The 19,191-nt window shown below is 39.2% G+C and overlaps 1 protein-coding gene across 1 annotated transcript; it reads right to left on the bottom strand.

The window, feature by feature from the left end:
• Positions 1-2,872: 2,872 nt before the first annotated feature.
• LOC148095957 (vitamin D3 hydroxylase-associated protein-like) lies at positions 2,873-18,803 on the bottom strand. The gene is made up of 15 exons (XM_087836882.1): positions 18,390-18,803; positions 16,806-16,919; positions 14,404-14,544; positions 6,392-6,525; positions 6,034-6,240; positions 5,911-5,951; positions 5,661-5,785; positions 5,311-5,436; positions 5,123-5,220; positions 4,772-4,871; positions 4,635-4,678; positions 4,488-4,527; positions 4,304-4,412; positions 3,972-4,117; positions 2,873-3,186 (listed from the first exon to the last, which is right to left on the bottom strand). Exons 1-15 carry the CDS (start codon positions 18,603-18,605, stop codon positions 3,064-3,066), a joined length of 1,764 nt encoding a protein of 587 aa, XP_087693008.1. The 5' UTR covers positions 18,606-18,803; the 3' UTR covers positions 2,873-3,063.
• Positions 18,804-19,191: the final 388 nt, after the last annotated feature.

Below are 19,191 nucleotides of genomic sequence, written 5' to 3' on the forward strand. Positions count from 1 at the left end.
TGCTATGTTCTATTTAAATCCAGATTCCTTTTATAGTTTGCAATGAAATTTGTTAAACCGTTGTTTAATGGGACAGAAGTACAAGTCACTCTTTACTAACACACTGTAGATAAGTTTATTGCTGTTGTTGCTATTACTCAGTAAACAAACAAGGACTCTAAACTCAGAACAGAAAGATACAGTTGGAAGATTAGTGATTGTTTTTATGATGCGTAGTAAACTACACCCTCTTCTTCTCTGTATTTATGTTGTTTGTGTGCGTGCATGTGTGTGTGTGTATGCCTTAGAAGTCAAAGTATACATTAGCCATACTTACAAAAACATTTTTAATTTCATTTAGAACTGAGATTCTAAGTTGTAAGCAGAAATCTTATGCTCAACCAGGAGTATGTTTCCCCACTTTCATAATGCTGAGGCATCAAATCCATGATCCAACAGATGGTTTGTCACACGTGGGCGAGAAGGGCAAGTCACCCCTTACTTACACAACCTCACACACTATCGATTTTTAAAGCTCTTGTGTACAACGGTTTAGCTACAGATATAACTTCTACTTTTGATAAAGATCACTCCCTCTGCATATTTCTTAAGAAATGAAGCGTCTTTACTGGGATATTTATTGTCAAACTATGCGATTTTCCAAATGTGTGTGGAGTAAAATGTTGTGACCAAGAATCATTCAGGATTAACAACACAGTCTGTCTTATAGTTCCCATACTTTACCGCTACTTTTACAAACACATGCTTCTTCATATCGGTTTAATTGGTTTTTTATGAAACTGATTTTCAATAGTACAACCAACGTCTAACTTTTCCTTGCTCCCCAGTATAAATGCAAGAATTTTGCAGACTTTATTGAAACTGTCACAATTTAACACTCAATGCCATAAACAGAGTTGATCCATGTTTCTATGGACAGTGTTTCATACATCAACAGCTCTGAAAATTACTTTTAAAGTAATGTAGAACATGATCTCTCTCACTCTCAGCGTCTCTAAAAAACCCAGTAAACTGGCAATCACCTCTAAACATGGGGGTTAGTTTATAGGCTTTTTGTTTGTTTGTTTGTTTGTTTTGTTTATCAGCTGCAACACCATGTAATGCATGGATGTTAGACTCTTTCACCAGACCATGTTGCTAGCCCAACCACCAGGCTCAGGGTCTCTGAACTCTAACCCTGGCTGCCAAATGTGCCTCTGACCCTCTTGTGCCTTTTCACCACCAGACTAAGTTTGTAGTCTCACCTACTAATATTATTTTATTACAGGACAATATTCAGCTAGGTTACTACTTTGACTTTCTTACTTTGAGCACATTTCTGAGCCCATACATTATCAAACTTTTACTTGAGTATTTCTGACACTAGCAGCTATACTTCTACTTAAGTAAAAAAAAAAAAAAAAAGCCTGCACTATTGGTATAAAGCTGTCTGTAATTCTTTAACAGTTCATGCAACAATTATAAATTAAACCTGCACCACAGCTAACTCTTTTTAATAACCAATAACAGGTGTATTTCTTGGATCTACTGATACAGCCAAAACACTCTGCTTGTATAATGCCATATTCTCTCCTTTGTCTCACAACAGGGTGATTCCCAAAGTATGACTCAATAAACAGAGACTCTAAAACCAGAACAGAAAGATAAAGTTGGAAGGTCAAAGATTAAGGTTTGTGTTTTTATAGCACAAAGTAAACTGTCCCCTTGTCTTCTAGGCCTTGGCGTGCGTACCTTAGAAGTCAGATTAGACATTAGTCATACTTCCAAAGACATTTTGAATTCCATTTATAATGGAGATGTCAAGCTGATATCAGACATCTTGTGCTCACCAGGAGCATGTATCCCCAACTTCAAAACCTTAAGGTGTCAAATTCACAAACCCAACATGGGATCATTCAACACAAACATTGAAACATATGCTGTTGGGTAAATATCATGGTATGCTAACTATATTTAAAAATAAACGGGTTGCACCAGCTGACCTCAAAACCTCAAAGATTAGTATCTATAAGTTGCTGCACATTCAGGACACAGATGTTGCAACACAGATTGCTCATTGCCATTGATTAACTAAAATACACACACACACAGTTTGTTTTATATGTTAATGGGCTTATTTTTTAAACATAAAATACATAAAACTAATGTTACAGACAGCTTAGAGCAAAGAGATATAGGTGTGTTTTGTGCAGATTATTTTCGATACCGATTGTTTAATGTTAATTTTCAACATTTTTAAACTTGTGCTAGCACTGTCTCTTTGCCTGATATTGACATGCTTCCAGTTTTCAAGCTTTTAGTGCCTTTTCATGCTTTATTACATGAAATGGATGGTGTTAGGGAGAAATATTTTCATGTATGGTTAAGATGTCCTTTTATACTTCTATATTTTTTGTATTGCAGGGATAAAGGAAAGTGGAATCAGCCATTCCACAACTTGTTGTTGCCAAAAGATGTATAAAGTTCAGGGCCTGTGTGTATATGAACAACACAGTTTCATACAGGAGAAACCTTCTTGGCCCTGGCTGTGATAACATGGTGTTCTCTGCAATAAGAAAGAGACTTTATTGTGTCGGTTAAAGCTGATATCAGCATGGCAATAAAACAGCCCTGATAACAACTGAGGTAAGGTGTTTTCTCACATGCTAAGATAGTTTACTCTCTTCTGCTTGCAGACTGTAGTTTTCTGGACAGAAGAGATCCATGTATGTGCTGATTTTTGATCATCCAATGCTTTAATAAATACACCAAAAGATGAAGCGTTTTGACTGCTGGCTCCTAAAAGTGGATAAATGATCATGCTAACAATGGTGATAACAAGACAATATAAAAGACCCACCTTTAAAATATAAGAACAAAAAACATAAATGCATAATTTTGCCAGTTAACTTTTATTTAACCTTATTTATTATTTTTATTTTTTATTTAGCCAAAAAAGTGTCTAGATTAAGAATTCTCCACCATTTATGACTTGATTAGCTTATTATTACAGAATGTAGTCAAATTAACTTGTTTCCTCTGAAGTCCTCAGCCTCTCCTGTGAGGCTGAGAAAGAAAGCAGCTTTACTTCTTGCTTTCTTTGACCAGTTGTTCCACTTCCTTCATGAAGCGCAGGCAGAGCTCATCCTGCCACGGCAGAGCAACACACTGAACCGCCACAGGTAGACCCTCACCACCAGTCACTGCCTGAACACAAAACACACTCCTGTCACTTAATGCTCAGCAGCTGAACGCACCACAGTCTCCTTCATCCACCTATTGTGACAAAAAAAAAAACTATAAATATTGAAGTAATAATATTATTTCTACTTCAACATGCACAGATGAGTAATAGGGAACATCAAACGAGTGCTTACACCTCTAATAAAGTCTCACATGTGTCAGCTCTTTTTATACAAATATAAAAATAGGGATATGTACTGATAAGTGATCAGAATTATAATATTTCTGGATATCTGAGTTAAAACTGAATCGACTGGAGTCAAAATCAATACGCAGCACTAATTTTATGGAGAAATACGAATGTAATGTAATGAGTTGTGTAACAAATTGGCTTCACCTGGGAATAATTAAGTAATGTACTGGATGGCCTGGCCTGACACAACGTGTTAGTAAATCTGGCTCTATGTTCTCACTCAGTCTTATCTCACTGGTACATGTTGCGTAGAGACCGTGCCAGCAGCTTAGAGGGACCATTGTTCCAATTCATACTTGGTAATCTGTATCTTTTTAAACACATCTTCGCTTAGTTTTCCAAATAAACTGACTAGTGGACAAAAGTTTCACTTCCAGACACACACGCAAAAGGCTCAGAGTTTCCACCTCTTAACCACAGTCTTCTTACTGCACCCTTCTTTACAAAAATCTACTTTATGCCTTTTTAATGTTAAAACCCAGTTTGTCCTGAGACAGTGTTAGTAAATCTGGCTCTGATCTCACTCAGTCTGATCTCACTGGTACATGTTGCCTACCTCTTTGAAGAGTTTGTCCCACATGTCCTGATAACAGCCCTTATAGTGCTTGAGTTCCTCCTCATCCTTTGTGGTCACTGTGGAAACAGTGACTACACCCGCAGGAAAGGTAAGGAGATTGTAGAGTGCCGTGTAGCTGGCAGCAACTGAAAGTGTAGAAAACAAAAATAAAGAAACATAAACACCATTCTTAGCCTTTAAAAATGTTGTTTAATGTTGATGTTTAAAGTGTTCACATTTTAAACATCTTTAAAGTCCTTAGATTACAGTGTTTTAAAAACAAAGTGATAGATACAAAAACTAAGTTGTCTGTCATACTGAGTGAATCATACTTGAGGTTTTGCCACAGTATAAGAAGTTGTAGGCTGGTCCAGTCACAGGACACAGCAGCACATCAATGTTGCAGCTCCTCCAATGTGCTATTGTCTCATGAATGTAGTCCTAAAGAAAACACAGGAAATCTCAATTTCATCTTTAGACTTTCATACGTGACCATGCATCATCAGCTGACAGTACCTCAACAGCAGCATGTTGCTTCCACAGCTCTGGAACAGATCTAAAAATGAAGCAGAACGTTTGGATATAATTCCTAGCACATGGAAATGTAACAAAGAAACTGAGATTCAAGCACAAAAATGAACAATAGCAAGGATACTTTCTCACCCAACTCCACAAAGAGCATCAAAGGTGGCAGAAACACGAGGAAACTGCCAAAAGAAGAAGACAAACTGAGGTGTAAAATTTATTTTCAAACCAATCTCTAAATTAATATGTTTCGGTCACAGAATTAGAGGACTCACCACGGGTTTGAGCAAGAATGAAATGGTTTTCTTCAACCACTTGGGAAAGCCGTAAGGAAAAACCTGAGGCTCCAGAGAAGGGTCCACAGGTCCCCCTTCCCTAAAATGAAAGAGATCATTGGCACAGGAGAAAACAGTCTGTTCAGAGACACTGAACTGAGAATTACTGTAATGGGTTCAAAAAGAACCACAACCCCATGTTGTTCATAAAGACAATGGCAGCATGGTGATGTTTAGTGGTTAGAACTAAAAAGAAACAAAATCTCTAAATGTTAGATGATGAATCTATGAAGAATAATGAAGTTTGGAAAACAAATGGTAATAACTGACTTATTAAATGGAACAACTCACAGTTTTTGTAGCAGGGTGGTAGCTCCATCTGCAAATAAACCCTTTATCAAAAGCTCAGGGATAGTTTGATCCATCTTCAGTGGACAGTAAGGGACGAGCTAAAGACACAAATATCAACACTGAGGACCTATGACTCATATCACATACGTGGCTTGACAGTGATCCTAGTGTGTGTGGTGACGTCTTACTGTGTGCCCTGCTTGCTCTAGCAGAGCTTTGACCTCTCTGACGCCTCGGGCCATGCTTGGAGATGGATGCGTGTAGCCATCGCTTTCATAATAACCAATCCTTAGAGGTCTGGAGCTTCTGTATATCTAAGGGTCAATCATTTTTACTTCCTCAGTCAATTAAACATAATCAGTTTGAATTGATTACAGCCTGTAAAGTTAGTTCTGTATCTCAGGAGATTAATAACAGGTGAGGTAAGAGTAATATAAAGTGAAGCATTAGGAAAAACTATGTATCGGCTTAATTTGTAGCTTTTAAACAAAAGAATAATCATTAACAGATTATATGAACCTCACAGTACAGGACACACCTCCATGTTAAAAGGTAATGGTGGAACAGTGGGGTCCAAAGAAAACATGTGGTCACAAAGAAGTGCCTGCATGCACAGAGCCAGGCTGTCCACATCTCTTGCCATGGGTCCAGCAGATGACGGCACTAGTTTCATACGAAATATAAAGCAGTGACTCAAATATTTGAGACAGTTTGTGTCTGTGAAATATTGCTATACAGTGGTTATGTAACTACATTTACTTTATATGTAAAGTACATATGTTTCTTACCTGACTTTTGCCCTCGATAAATTGGACGAAGCCCCTGTAAACTAATCATTACCCAAAAGTGTTAATAAAGCTTAACTCAGCAATGTATAATAAATTTATAAAAACTGACTGAATGAGACCCACCTGAGCCGACCTGCAGTTGGTTTGAAACCACAGATTCCACAGAAGGATGCAGGAATACGGATACTGCCACCTATATCAGTGCCTATACCAAGCAGGGAGCCCCCTCCCCCGATGAGAGCCCCCTCCCCACCAGATGAACCTCCAGAGGTCTTCTGGGGGTTATGAGGGTTCACAGTCTGCCCGTAGATAGGATTCCTGCAGTCATAGCTGTCAACAGACAGTTAATGACTCGTTGCATATTATTTTCATTCATATTTTCATTATTTGCACATTTGGAATGGACAAAGGCAACTTAACACATGCACACAGTTTTAAATGTGCTGTAGATTTTTATGTGAGTAATTAATAAAAGATGTACTTTAAAAGAGCTTGAGGCAAGTTGGTTCTCACAAAGGGAATAGCTCCTTGTTTCTTCAGGACTTGAACAAGCACACTGTCCTTTTCAGCGGGCTGGTCCAGGTTAATGACCACACCACAAGAACAGTCATGATTCTAGTGTTGGAAAAAACAAAGATGATAATGTTACATCAAATACCTGAGCTATGATGCTCGCGAATACTGTACCATACTTATAAATACTGATGGGAAATACTTCAATACTCCCAACCCCCAAAGGGGCCATGGTCGCCCCGTGGCTCAGGGGGTTGGGAAGCGTATCTGTAACCGGAAGGTCACTGGTTCGATCCCCCAGGGCAGCTGTGGCTACAACTGTAGCTTGCTTCTATGAGGTGCCGTAAGGGACATTATTACTGAAACGCTCTCACACACACTACTGAAACGCTCTCACACACACTACTGAAACGCTCTCACACACACTACTGAAATTTTAGCTCTCACACACACTACTGAAACGCTCTCACACACACTACTGAAACGCTCTCACACACACTACTGAAACGCTCTCACACACACTACTGAAACGCTCTCACACACACTACTGAAACGCTCTCACACACACTACTGAAACGCTCTCACACACACTACTGAAACGCTCTCACACGCACAACTGAAATTTTAGCTTTCACACACACTACTGAAACGCTCTCACACACACTACTGAAATTTTAGCTCTCACACACACTACTGAAATTTTAGCTCTCACACACACTACTGAAATTTTAGCTCTCACACACACTACTGAAACGCTCTCACACACACTACTGAAATTTTAGCTCTCACACACACTACTGAAATTTTAGCTCTCACACACACTACTGAAACGCTCTCACACACACTACTGAAACGCTCTCACACACACTACTGAAATTTTAGCTCTCACACACACTACTGAAACGCTCTCACACACACTACTGAAATGCACTCACGCACTCCACTGAAACCAGAGGCATTTCCGCTGAACAGGAAGTTGTTTCCTGACAAGGAAACTGATGGAAAAAGTGGTATATTTCAAAACACTACAAGGATGTCTACTCAGCAACCTGCTAGTACAGCAGTTCACAACCTTTTTTGTGCCACGTAAACAATATAAAAATTAAAAAAAATGATAAATACCATGAAAACCATGAATTTCAAACTCAAGCCTCAACTCTTGCGACCCGGTACCAAACGACTCACAGACCGGTACTGGTCCAGGACCTGGGGGTTGGGGACGGCTGTGCTTGTAGCCTAAGTGAAGCAGCCGCATTACTTAACAATATTTTAGCTTCCTTGAATCAAGGAATGGATTCAAGGTGCAACAGGGAATTTGGCAATTATGTCCTGTTTCCCCTAAGCTTTTTATATTGGCAACTCAGTTGTTAACACTATTAATCAAAAATTCTAACGACATACAAGGAATATCAATTTTTAATAAAGACTTCAAAATAAGTCAATTCACAGATGATACATCTATGTTTTCGAAAGATAAATACATGGTAGAGAAAACTAAAGCTTCTCGTTTATCTCTCAGTATCAAAAAATGTGAACTTCTCCTGATTCATACAAGCTCTGACTCCTCAATAGCTTTGGTTAGAGTTGAATCTAAAGTTAAATATATAGGGCTGATAATATCTAAAAAACCCAATTAGCAGAAAAGACACCAATATTTCTAACTGTATCATCGAGATGAAGAAATCACTTAGCCACTGGTTAAGCAGAGACCTCGCTTTTTTTGGCAGAAACATCCTATCTAAAGCTGAAGGCATCTCCAAATTGATTTATCCTTGTCACTCTCTATATATCTCCTCTAAAAGCATTAATAAGGCTAACACAGTTATTTTCGAATTTTTGTGGAGGAATAAAACCCATTACACATAAAGATATCAGCTTGTGAAGGAATACAATAAAGGTGGTATCAAAACTCCAGAATTAGAATTTATGGATGGCACCCTTAGAATTAAATGGTTAAAATCTTGTCTGTCACAGCCAGACTCTACTTAGCTCCACATCCTATGATCCTTGTTTAATAAAATAGTATACAGGATTAGACTTTATTTTGAAATGTGATTTTGCGGTAAATAAAATCCCCATAAAGATATCAAACTTTCCAAAACAGACTGTGCATTTTTGGGAAAATGAGATTTACCCACAACTTCTCCCCATAATTCAACCTTATGGAATAATAGGGTAATAACACTTAATAAAAAATCAATTTTCAAGAGTGACTGGTTTGAACAAAAAGATTATATTCATAACAGATTTGTTGGATGATAACGGTGTAATTCTAAGTTACCCAGACTTTTCAGAAAAATATTGTCTAAACTGTTCTCAAAGAGAATATAACAAATTTTGTGAACTGGTCCCACTGCCTCTGCTTCATTTGATTAAAATTTTTATGATATACAATAATTTCTCATCAGTGCTCCCAAATTTATTGCTAGGGCAATGTCAGCTGTTTGATAAAAATGCAATAAGAAATTTGTTAGTAGTTTCTTCAAAGACAAAAATATTTCATAGTTACAACAGAATGGTTACATTGCATGGTTCTAATTTAGTTATTTCATATACACTGGATAAAGCATACTAAAAATTTATGAAATAGCCTATTCTACCTAAAGTTAAAGAAACACACTTTAAAAAAAATTAATCCTGTGGCAGAATTTCTAAAAAAAGAGATTTGGCTTTGAGGTGGATCAGTGTTCTTTTTGTACTGATGAAAATGAAACCCTAGAACATCTTTTTTTTTCTATGCCCTATCACACAATGTATTTGGTGCAACTTAAAAAATTGGATTTCCCTAAATATTAATGATGTGCCACTATTTGAATTACATCATAATTTTTTTTATATGGATCATCTAGCATTGGGTGTCTCAGACATTATTAACATCATCATACGTTTGAGTAAATATCATATCCATTGTGTTAAATGGGGGAACGCTAAGCCTTCTCTCCCTGGTTTTATTGATGATTTTAAGATATTTTTTTCTTTGCTAAAAAATACAAAAAGCACATATGCCAAAAAAAAAAAAAATAACCAGGATAATGCCCGTCTCCTGCTATTCTAAATTTTGACTTATGCTGAGGCTAATATATTTTTAAGTAATGCAGCTGTCTCACTAAGACTAAGCTGTCTAACTTATCGTTCCATGATTCGATTCAATTCGATTCGATTCAATTCAATTCAATTTGATTCTGGGAAATTTTGACAGTCAGCAATATTATAATTCAGATCAGTACATTTACATATTTTTGTACCTAAAAAAAGGAAGCTGACACACGCAAGACTTTATCAAAGGTGTAAGCGTCACAGCAGATGCCTTTGTGTAAAAGTAGCTGAAGATAAAACACAGAAAAACATGAAGGTGATTTTTCCTGGCCTGGGATTTTATAAAAAATATTCTGCAGTACATCAAAAACGAAAGAAAACCATTAATCAACGTTACCTCTCACGTTCCAGCGGTTTTATTAGAGACACGGCTAAGCGTTTTGCATTTTGCATAATTTTTAAATGTTTAAATTTGTTCAGTATTGAACGGCAGAAATAAGATTTTCTTTTAGGAAGTATGTAAAACGAAAAAAAAAACAGCGGCCGACAGCGCTGTAAACAACAGTAGACTTGTGCGTAACAAGCAAGCGAATAATGCAGAAAACAGATTTTAAGACAGGAAACTGTTCTTGAAGTACAGAGAGAGAGAGAAAGAGAGAGAGAGAGCTGTGCATGACGTGTGATTTTATCGTGGTGGAAGCAAAACATTAAACGTCAGAGGGAATTCATGACGATGTTTACGTGAAGCGCAGTTTGGATCTTCTTTTGCTGCTGGTTTAGTCAATATTGTTTGGAGAGAGATCAAACTAACAGCTTTAGAATCAGGCAAAAACGGCGTGAAAACAAAGCGCGGACCGCCGACAGATCAGAATCAGCCAGCTGTTGGCTTTCAGCCCCGACCGTGTCCTTGCCATCGGGTGAGAAAGGCGACATCCCATTGATTCTGATCCGCGGGTCCGCGCTGTGTGTTTACGTCTTTGTGCAGAATCCTTGTTCCTGCTCTCATTTACTGTTTTAGCTGTTTGGTGGTTGTTGAAATTTTGTGAGGTTTCACCTGAGATTCTGGCATTTCGGGCAAAATTAATTTATATTAAAAAATCGATTCAGGATTTTAATGAATCGATTTCACGTTATCCAAGCCAGAATCGATTTTAATTGATAAATCGATTATAAAAACCCACTCCTAACTAGCAGGTTGCTGAGTAGACATCTGTGTAGTGGTTTGTTTGAAATCTACCACTTTTTCCTTCAGTTTCTTTGTCAAGAATTAACTTCCTGTTCAACTGAAATGCCTTCCTGTTCAACTGAAACGCCTTCCTGTTTAACTGAAACGCCTTCCTGTTTAACTGAAATGCCTTCCTGTTCAACTGAAACGCCTTCCTGTTTAACTGAAATGCCTTCCTGTTCAACTGAAACGCCTTCCTGTTCAACTGAAATGCCTTGGTTTTTCAGTAGTGTGTGTGAGAGCGTTTCAGTAATGTGTGTGAGAGCTAAAATTTCAGTAGTGTGTGTGAGAGCTAAAATTTCAGTAGTGTGTGTGAGAGCGTTTCAGTAGTGTGTGTGAGAGCTAAAATTTCAGTAGTGTGTGTGAGAGCGTTTCAGTAGTGTGTGTGAGAGCGTTTCAGTAGTGTGTGTGAGAGCTAAAATTTCAGTAGTGTGTGTGAGAGCGTTTCAGTTGTGTGTGTGTGAGAGCGTTTCAGTTGTGTGTGTGAGAGCGTTTCAGTAGTGTGTGTGAGAGCGTTTCAGTAGTGTGTGTGAGAGCGTTTCAGTAGTGTGTGTGAGAGCTAAAATTTCAGTAGTGTGTGTGAGAGCTAAAATTTCAGTAGTGTGTGTGAGAGCGTTTCAGTTGTGTGTGTGAGAGTGTTTCAGTAGTGTGTGTGAGAGCGTTTCAGTAGTGTGTGTGAGAGCGTTTCAGTAGTGTGTGTGAGAGCGTTTCAGTAGTGTGTGTGAGAGCGTTTCAGTAGTGTGTGTGAGAGCTAAAATTTCAGTAGTGTGTGTGAGAGCTAAAATTTCAGTAGTGTGTGTGAGAGCGTTTCAGTAGTGTGTGTGAGAGCGTTTCAGTAGTGTGTGTGAGAGCTAAAATTTCAGTAGTGTGTGTGAGAGCTAAAATTTCAGTAGTGTGTGTGAGAGTGTTTCAGTAGTGTGTGTGAGAGCGTTTCAGTAGTGTGTGTGAGAGCGTTTCAGTAGTGTGTGTGAGAGCGTTTCAGTAGTGTGTGTGAGAGCTAAAATTTCAGTAGTGTGTGTGAGAGCGTTTCAGTAGTGTGTGTGAGAGCGTTTCAGTAGTGTGTGTGAGAGCTAAAATTTCAGTAGTGTGTGTGAGAGCTAAAATTTCAGTAGTGTGTGTGAGAGCGTTTCAGTAGTGTGTGTGAGAGCTAAAATTTCAGTAGTGTGTGTGAGAGCGTTTCAGTTGTGTGTGTGTGAGAGCGTTTCAGTTGTGTGTGTGAGAGCGTTTCAGTAGTGTGTGTGAGAGCGTTTCAGTAGTGTGTGTGAGAGCTAAAATTTCAGTAGTGTGTGTGAGAGCTAAAATTTCAGTAGTGTGTGTGAGAGCGTTTCAGTTGTGTGTGTGAGAGTGTTTCAGTAGTGTGTGTGAGAGCGTTTCAGTAGTGTGTGTGAGAGCGTTTCAGTAGTGTGTGTGAGAGCGTTTCAGTAGTGTGTGTGAGAGCGTTTCAGTAGTGTGTGTGAGAGCTAAAATTTCAGTAGTGTGTGTGAGAGCTAAAATTTCAGTAGTGTGTGTGAGAGCGTTTCAGTAGTGTGTGTGAGAGCGTTTCAGTAGTGTGTGTGAGAGCTAAAATTTCAGTAGTGTGTGTGAGAGCGTTTCAGTAGTGTGTGTGAGAGCGTTTCAGTAGTGTGTGTGAGAGCGTTTCAGTAGTGTGTGTGAGAGCTAAAATTTCAGTAGTGTGTGTGAGAGCTAAAATTTCAGTAGTGTGTGTGAGAGCTAAAATTTCAGTAGTGTGTGTGAGAGCTAAAATTTCAGTAGTGTGTGTGAGAGCGTTTCAGTAGTGTGTGTGAGAGCGTTTCAGTAGTGTGTGTGAGAGCTAAAATTTCAGTAGTGTGTGTGAGAGCGTTTCAGTAGTGTGTGTGAGAGCTAAAATTTCAGTAGTGTGTGTGAGAGCGTTTCAGTTGTGTGTGTGTGAGAGCGTTTCAGTTGTGTGTGTGAGAGCGTTTCAGTAGTGTGTGTGAGAGCGTTTCAGTAGTGTGTGTGAGAGCGTTTCAGTAGTGTGTGTGAGAGCTAAAATTTCAGTAGTGTGTGTGAGAGCTAAAATTTCAGTAGTGTGTGTGAGAGCGTTTCAGTTGTGTGTGTGAGAGTGTTTCAGTAGTGTGTGTGAGAGCGTTTCAGTAGTGTGTGTGAGAGCGTTTCAGTAGTGTGTGTGAGAGCGTTTCAGTAGTGTGTGTGAGAGCGTTTCAGTAGTGTGTGTGAGAGCTAAAATTTCAGTAGTGTGTGTGAGAGCTAAAATTTCAGTAGTGTGTGTGAGAGCGTTTCAGTAGTGTGTGTGAGAGCGTTTCAGTAGTGTGTGTGAGAGCTAAAATTTCAGTAGTGTGTGTGAGAGCTAAAATTTCAGTAGTGTGTGTGAGAGTGTTTCAGTAGTGTGTGTGAGAGCGTTTCAGTAGTGTGTGTGAGAGCGTTTCAGTAGTGTGTGTGAGAGCGTTTCAGTAGTGTGTGTGAGAGCTAAAATTTCAGTAGTGTGTGTGAGAGCGTTTCAGTAGTGTGTGTGAGAGCGTTTCAGTAGTGTGTGTGAGAGCTAAAATTTCAGTAGTGTGTGTGAGAGCTAAAATTTCAGTAGTGTGTGTGAGAGCGTTTCAGTAGTGTGTGTGAGAGCTAAAATTTCAGTAGTGTGTGTGAGAGCGTTTCAGTTGTGTGTGTGTGAGAGCGTTTCAGTTGTGTGTGTGAGAGCGTTTCAGTAGTGTGTGTGAGAGCGTTTCAGTAGTGTGTGTGAGAGCGTTTCAGTAGTGTGTGTGAGAGCTAAAATTTCAGTAGTGTGTGTGAGAGCTAAAATTTCAGTAGTGTGTGTGAGAGCGTTTCAGTTGTGTGTGTGAGAGTGTTTCAGTAGTGTGTGTGAGAGCGTTTCAGTAGTGTGTGTGAGAGCGTTTCAGTAGTGTGTGTGAGAGCGTTTCAGTAGTGTGTGTGAGAGCGTTTCAGTAGTGTGTGTGAGAGCTAAAATTTCAGTAGTGTGTGTGAGAGCTAAAATTTCAGTAGTGTGTGTGAGAGCGTTTCAGTAGTGTGTGTGAGAGCGTTTCAGTAGTGTGTGTGAGAGCTAAAATTTCAGTAGTGTGTGTGAGAGCGTTTCAGTTGTGTGTGTGAGAGTGTTTCAGTAGTGTGTGTGAGAGCGTTTCAGTAGTGTGTGTGAGAGCGTTTCAGTAGTGTGTGTGAGAGCGTTTCAGTAGTGTGTGTGAGAGCGTTTCAGTAGTGTGTGTGAGAGCTAAAATTTCAGTAGTGTGTGTGAGAGCTAAAATTTCAGTAGTGTGTGTGAGAGTGTTTCAGTAGTGTGTGTGAGAGCGTTTCAGTAGTGTGTGTGAGAGCGTTTCAGTAGTGTGTGTGAGAGCTAAAATTTCAGTAGTGTGTGTGAGAGCGTTTCAGTAGTGTGTGTGAGAGCTAAAATTTCAGTAGTGTGTGTGAGAGCGTTTCAGTAGTGTGTGTGAGAGCGTTTCAGTAGTGTGTGTGAGAGCGTTTCAGTAGTGTGTGTGAGAGCGTTTCAGTAGTGTGTGTGAGAGCTAAAATTTCAGTAGTGTGTGTGAGAGCGTTTCAGTAGTGTGTGTGAGAGCGTTTCAGTAGTGTGTGTGAGAGCGTTTCAGTAATAATGTCCCTTACGGCACCTCATATGCTTCCACCAGTGTGTGAATGTATAGTGGCATTGTAAAGTACTTTGGGTGCCTTGAAAAGCACTATATAAATCCAATCCATTATTAACTGTAACTGATATTTGCATTGCATAACCTTTGTAATACCTTAAATGCAATATTTTCTTTGATGCTAACTGGAACTCCGTACAAGAGACCATCCTTGTTGGAGCCAACAGTTGTCAGCTGGTCCAAACTCTCCAGCAAAACTTCAGTGCAGCAGTTCAGCTTTTTGTTTACAGCCAGAGTCTGTTGGAAAGGAAACATCATCATCTCCATCACCTTTGTAAAATATTAAACTCTTGTTGGAAACACAAACATTACTTGACACATCAGTCTGTGTTGCTTATATGAATATTATTATCCAGTGTGTCTAAACTTTAACTGTAATAAGACACAATTATGTGTAAAAAGAACTAAAAAGCAGTGAGTTATAAGCAGGGGCGGATCTATAAGGGTGGCATGGGGTGGCAAGTGCCACCCTAAAATGATCCCTTGTCACCCCAAGTGCCACCCCAGTTTTGAATATGACAGTGTTGTTTATTAAAATAAGATAGCATTAACAGTTTGAGTGTAGTTACAGTCAACAGTGAATATAAATGCTAAAACTGAATATATTGCATAGTGTTCCCCTCCTGCACCATTAACAAATGGTTCAGCCCATAGCAGGATCGGTTTGTCTTGTTTTCAGTAGCAAGCGATGCTTATGATTGTGCCAGAGCACATTTTGAACAACACCATGGGAATTTCGGATTTTACACAGGTGGGTGGATGTTACACTCTGTAAATGGAAGGAAGGTGAGTGTTATTAACCCTCTGTGGTCCACGGACACGCTGCACCTCCAAATCACATGACTGATGTAAGCTGACATAGCAACAAGCTGCAGCCACGCTGAGTCTCTATTTCAGCCCACATTGAAAGTTCAGACTTCAAAGTTTTTTCATTTTAATTACAGGCCAGTAAATCCAGATTTATGATCATATATATAAGCCACGCTTTTTTCTAAATACTGTCATGATGTTTTTGTGTGTGTTTTAAGCGTTTTCTAAGGACAGCGCAAAAACACCTATCGGTGGAAAAATGTACCATGTCGACCAATTTTAAAAAAAAGTCAACATGTGGGATTTGGTTGTTTAGGAAGAGGGAAAAGTTTGGGGAGCGACGGTAACGGCAGCGAGACAGAGCGAGAGGGAGTTTTTAGATGTGGGAGATTTGTGACGTTTAGTGTGGAGTGTATACTTACTGTGTTGTGTAGTCGTTTTGTTTTGTGTGTCAGTGAGGGCACTAATGAATGTCACAAAGGCACATTTGCAACGTAAAAACTGTCACTAAGTAGAAAACCAGCGGAGTGATACACCTCCTGTTGTCAGGCCTGCAGGTTTATCCCTGTGCTGTTCTGTCTTTTGGTGGACAAACTTTTTTTTTGTACTGGCACACATCATTTGTGGGGCATCTTATTGCAACACCTGATTGTTCTCTCACTTTAGTTTTAGTAATACTTTTAAATGGTTGTAGAAAATGAAAAAAATAACAGCAGGTGTATTGGCTGCATTTTTAGATAAATAGTTGTATATGTTTACAAAATGTACAATTTATATTTGTTTTTCAAGTTATAAAAATTTACTCAACGTGTCTGTGGGGGTTTTTTTTACAGTAAAAAACACTACTAGGATTTTAAGTTCTTTGTGTGATTTCAGATCAGTAATAGTACTATTAATAGTAATAGTAGTACTAATGCAGTATGTCAGTGAAAAAACAACTAAATTCAGTTCAGCTGAAAAGAATGACACAGAACAAGGCAAGGGGGAAAAAATTAAATGAAACAATTTGAGGGTGAAATACAAACGTAAACTCAAAAGGAGTCAAAAGTCGCCGGTTGTATTTCAGACCTCAGTGGGTTGATCCAACAAATCATGAAAAATTAGGTTTACATTTTTGTTCATGACAGTGCAGATTTCTGACATTTTGTGTAATTTAAGCTGTAACAATGTGACTGTTTTCTAACAAAAAACAGTGAAACTTAAGTTAGACTTGTGTTTGTAAACGAACCACCCCATGTTGTGTAGATTTCTGGATTTTATACTTATTGGGCTACATATTTATTTATTATACAGGCTATACAGTACATAAGATCAAAACTCACATGTTTTATGTAACTAATGTGTGTAATTATGTGGGCTACAGACAATAATTAAGTTATAGACTATATTTATATGAAAAACGTGTATACTTACTGCATTTGAATCATTTTAACCATATGTAACCACCTGCATGTGTGTTTGGGGGGGAAAAAAGGCTTTGATTTTGCCACCCCATTTGATTTCTTTGCCACCCTCATGCCACCCTAAGAAAATTTCTCTAGATCCGCCCCTGGTTATAAGTAGGAGCAATGTCAAAAATAAATAACATTTGGATAAGCCTGACTAATGTAAATGATTACTTAGTGTTAAAATTAGCTTTGCTGTATTTTATCTATTATGAAAGGTTTGTGTCATGCTGGATATTGAACCTTTTCCATGTAAGAGTAAAACACATCCTCGGGGCGCAGGAAACCTTCGTTCAGCTGCTGTGTCAGCTCAGACAGGGAGAGCGTCAGGATCAAAGCAGAGTCAGTTGTCGGATGCTAGGAGACACAGACCCACACAGAATCATTATGTTATTATTCTTTCTTTTAAAGGCTGCAACAAAGAGACGCAACCACATCCATGTACAGATTCAGGATTCTTCCTTCCACTTTTTTTTTTTTACAAACTTTCTCAAACACAGCAATGAGTTCACTGCACTTAAACGGTTTGCACAGTCCTAACTTTCATTTCCATGCTCAAGCATGGAGACTGGAGATGGCACAATACCACTTTTTTTATATCCGATACCGATACCGAATCCGATATAGTGTGTTTTTTAATCAATAAAACGTTTTTTTAATATCTTGCTGCATTTTGTATAAGTTTATACTCAAGTTTAAATAAATAACAACACTAAAGCTATTCTGTTATACCTGTATATAAAAATACACTGCGCCCAAAATATTTCATAGTTCAGCAAAACTGATCAATCTAATAAACTTAAACCTGCTCCATCCTCCCTATTCTGGTATTTTAAAGAGTACTTAGCAGAAATATTAAGCAACCTAACTAATAGGGTTGCAAACTCCCAGCAAAAAAAAAAAAAAAATAGGGAACCACCCCCCACCCTCCACCTCATGATGCTTAATGGATGTAATCAAATTTAATTTGATGGAGGGGGAAAATGCACAAAAATAATTTTTTTTTCAAGAATAATTAAATAGATTAAATTAAATAGATTCAACATCTTTCTTCAACAGAATTGCAGACTGCACAGATGGTATCTTCCCAAAGGAAAAAGTACTATAGCTTACTAGGGTATATTAGACTCAACAGTTACTATATACAGTAATGGACTTCTATATATTTTACATCAGATTAAAACTTTGGGTGTAAGAGTCAGATAATTATTTATTAAAAGCTCGACATTTTAAATGAGAATAAGAAAGAAAAGTATGTCTTTGTGCCCCCTTTTCCCTGTTCATGCCCTATCGGCCCCCCTGGCTAAATTTTGCTAGATCCGCCCCTGACAGCGTCAGCTACGTAGAAAACGATCCTGGTGTAGAAAGTAATATTAAATAAATTCTAACAACAGCTTATCAAGCTTAAACGTGCTGCTGTTGTTCAGCCGCTGGTTTCCTGGTTACAGACTTGCTACAGAAAAGCCGATCAGCTGATCATTAAGCAGTTTCACCATCGAAGTAGCAGCAGGAGAGAGAGAGAGAGAGAGAGGCAGTCCCTCCATATATCTGTTGTTAAGCTTAACGTGGGAACGCTTTACAGACATTCAGAGATGAACTTACACACTTGCGGATATCTGATCCAGTAATTTGGGTCAGTATCGGACTGATACCGATACGTAATATTGGATCGGTCCATCTCTAATGGAGAGTGCCAGTAATTGCAAAGTGCCAGTATTTTGGTATTTAATGACTACACCTCTGCCAGGTTAAACTAAAAGCAGATCATTAGCTGAGATTTCTCAAAAAAGACAAAGTAGAAAACCCCCCAAACCTCTGAACTCTCACCGACTGTTTGTACCGGAGCACCGCCTGCTCTGCCCGTTGCAAGCTTTCGTCTCTCCTCTTTCTGGCTGTCTTGATTTTTTCCTCTGCCTGTCGGAGGCTGTTGGACTTTTTCACCCGCACAAGCAGGTATCCCACAATGCAGGCGACACCAGTGAGTAGAGCCGCTGTCCAGTTGTCCATCTTCACTCTCTTAATAAACAGTTCACCGTTCTGCATGGCTTTCGTCTTTGCCCTGTGGCTGCAAAATGCAAAAATCCAAGTGGACCTAAAGTCAGATGTTTAAACACATGACAGGCTTGTCTTGTTTTAGGCGTGGTCGTGTTGTGCATGTGTAATGTTACATCCTGTGAGGCTGTGGGAGTGTGTGGGCGTGGTGTTGTCCTCTCCCTCTCCTCCTCCTTCTTTATTGCCCCTCCCCTGTCTCTCTCTGCCCCTGCCCTCTCCTATTAGGGCACACCTGCTGCTCATCTGCCCTCGTTGACCACCAATTACCCTCAGAGGAGATATAAGCTGGAGATGAGCAGTGTGGAGGTAGGAGAGGCTTCTGGTGGATTTGATCTGTGCTGGTCAGTGTGTGACTGGGCTAGGTGTGGAAAAGGCCTGCTGTGTGTGGAAAAGGCCTGCTGTGTGTGGAAAAGGCCTGCTGTGTGTGGAAAAGGCCTGCTGTGTGTGGAAAAGGCCTGCTGTGTGTGGAAAAGGCCTGCTGTGTGTGACCAGCCCCACTGTGCGTGGCTCTTTGTGAGTAGTTTTAACTGAGCGGTGGTTCTCCTTAAGTGACGGCGGCCTCCATTATTTTGTTTGG

The sequence above is a fragment of the Neolamprologus brichardi genome, chromosome 23, assembly GCF_056152115.1.
Source record: "Neolamprologus brichardi isolate AB-2024 chromosome 23, ASM5615211v1, whole genome shotgun sequence".
Taxonomy (NCBI): Eukaryota; Metazoa; Chordata; class Actinopteri; order Cichliformes; family Cichlidae; genus Neolamprologus; species Neolamprologus brichardi.

Bases quoted from the DNA above. Each gene is read 5' to 3' on its own strand.
- LOC148095957 (XM_087836882.1), bottom strand. From the start codon at position 18,605: ATGCAGAACGGTGAACTGTTTATTAAGAGAGTGAAGATGGACAACTGG. The intron at 4,413-4,487 runs GTACTGTCAGCT...TGTTTTCTTTAG, and splicing joins AGCAACATGCTGCTGTTGAG to GACTACATTCATGAGACAAT. The intron at 4,118-4,303 runs GTATGATTCACT...CTACACTTTCAG, and splicing joins ATACTGTGGCAAAACCTCAA to TTGCTGCCAGCTACACGGCA.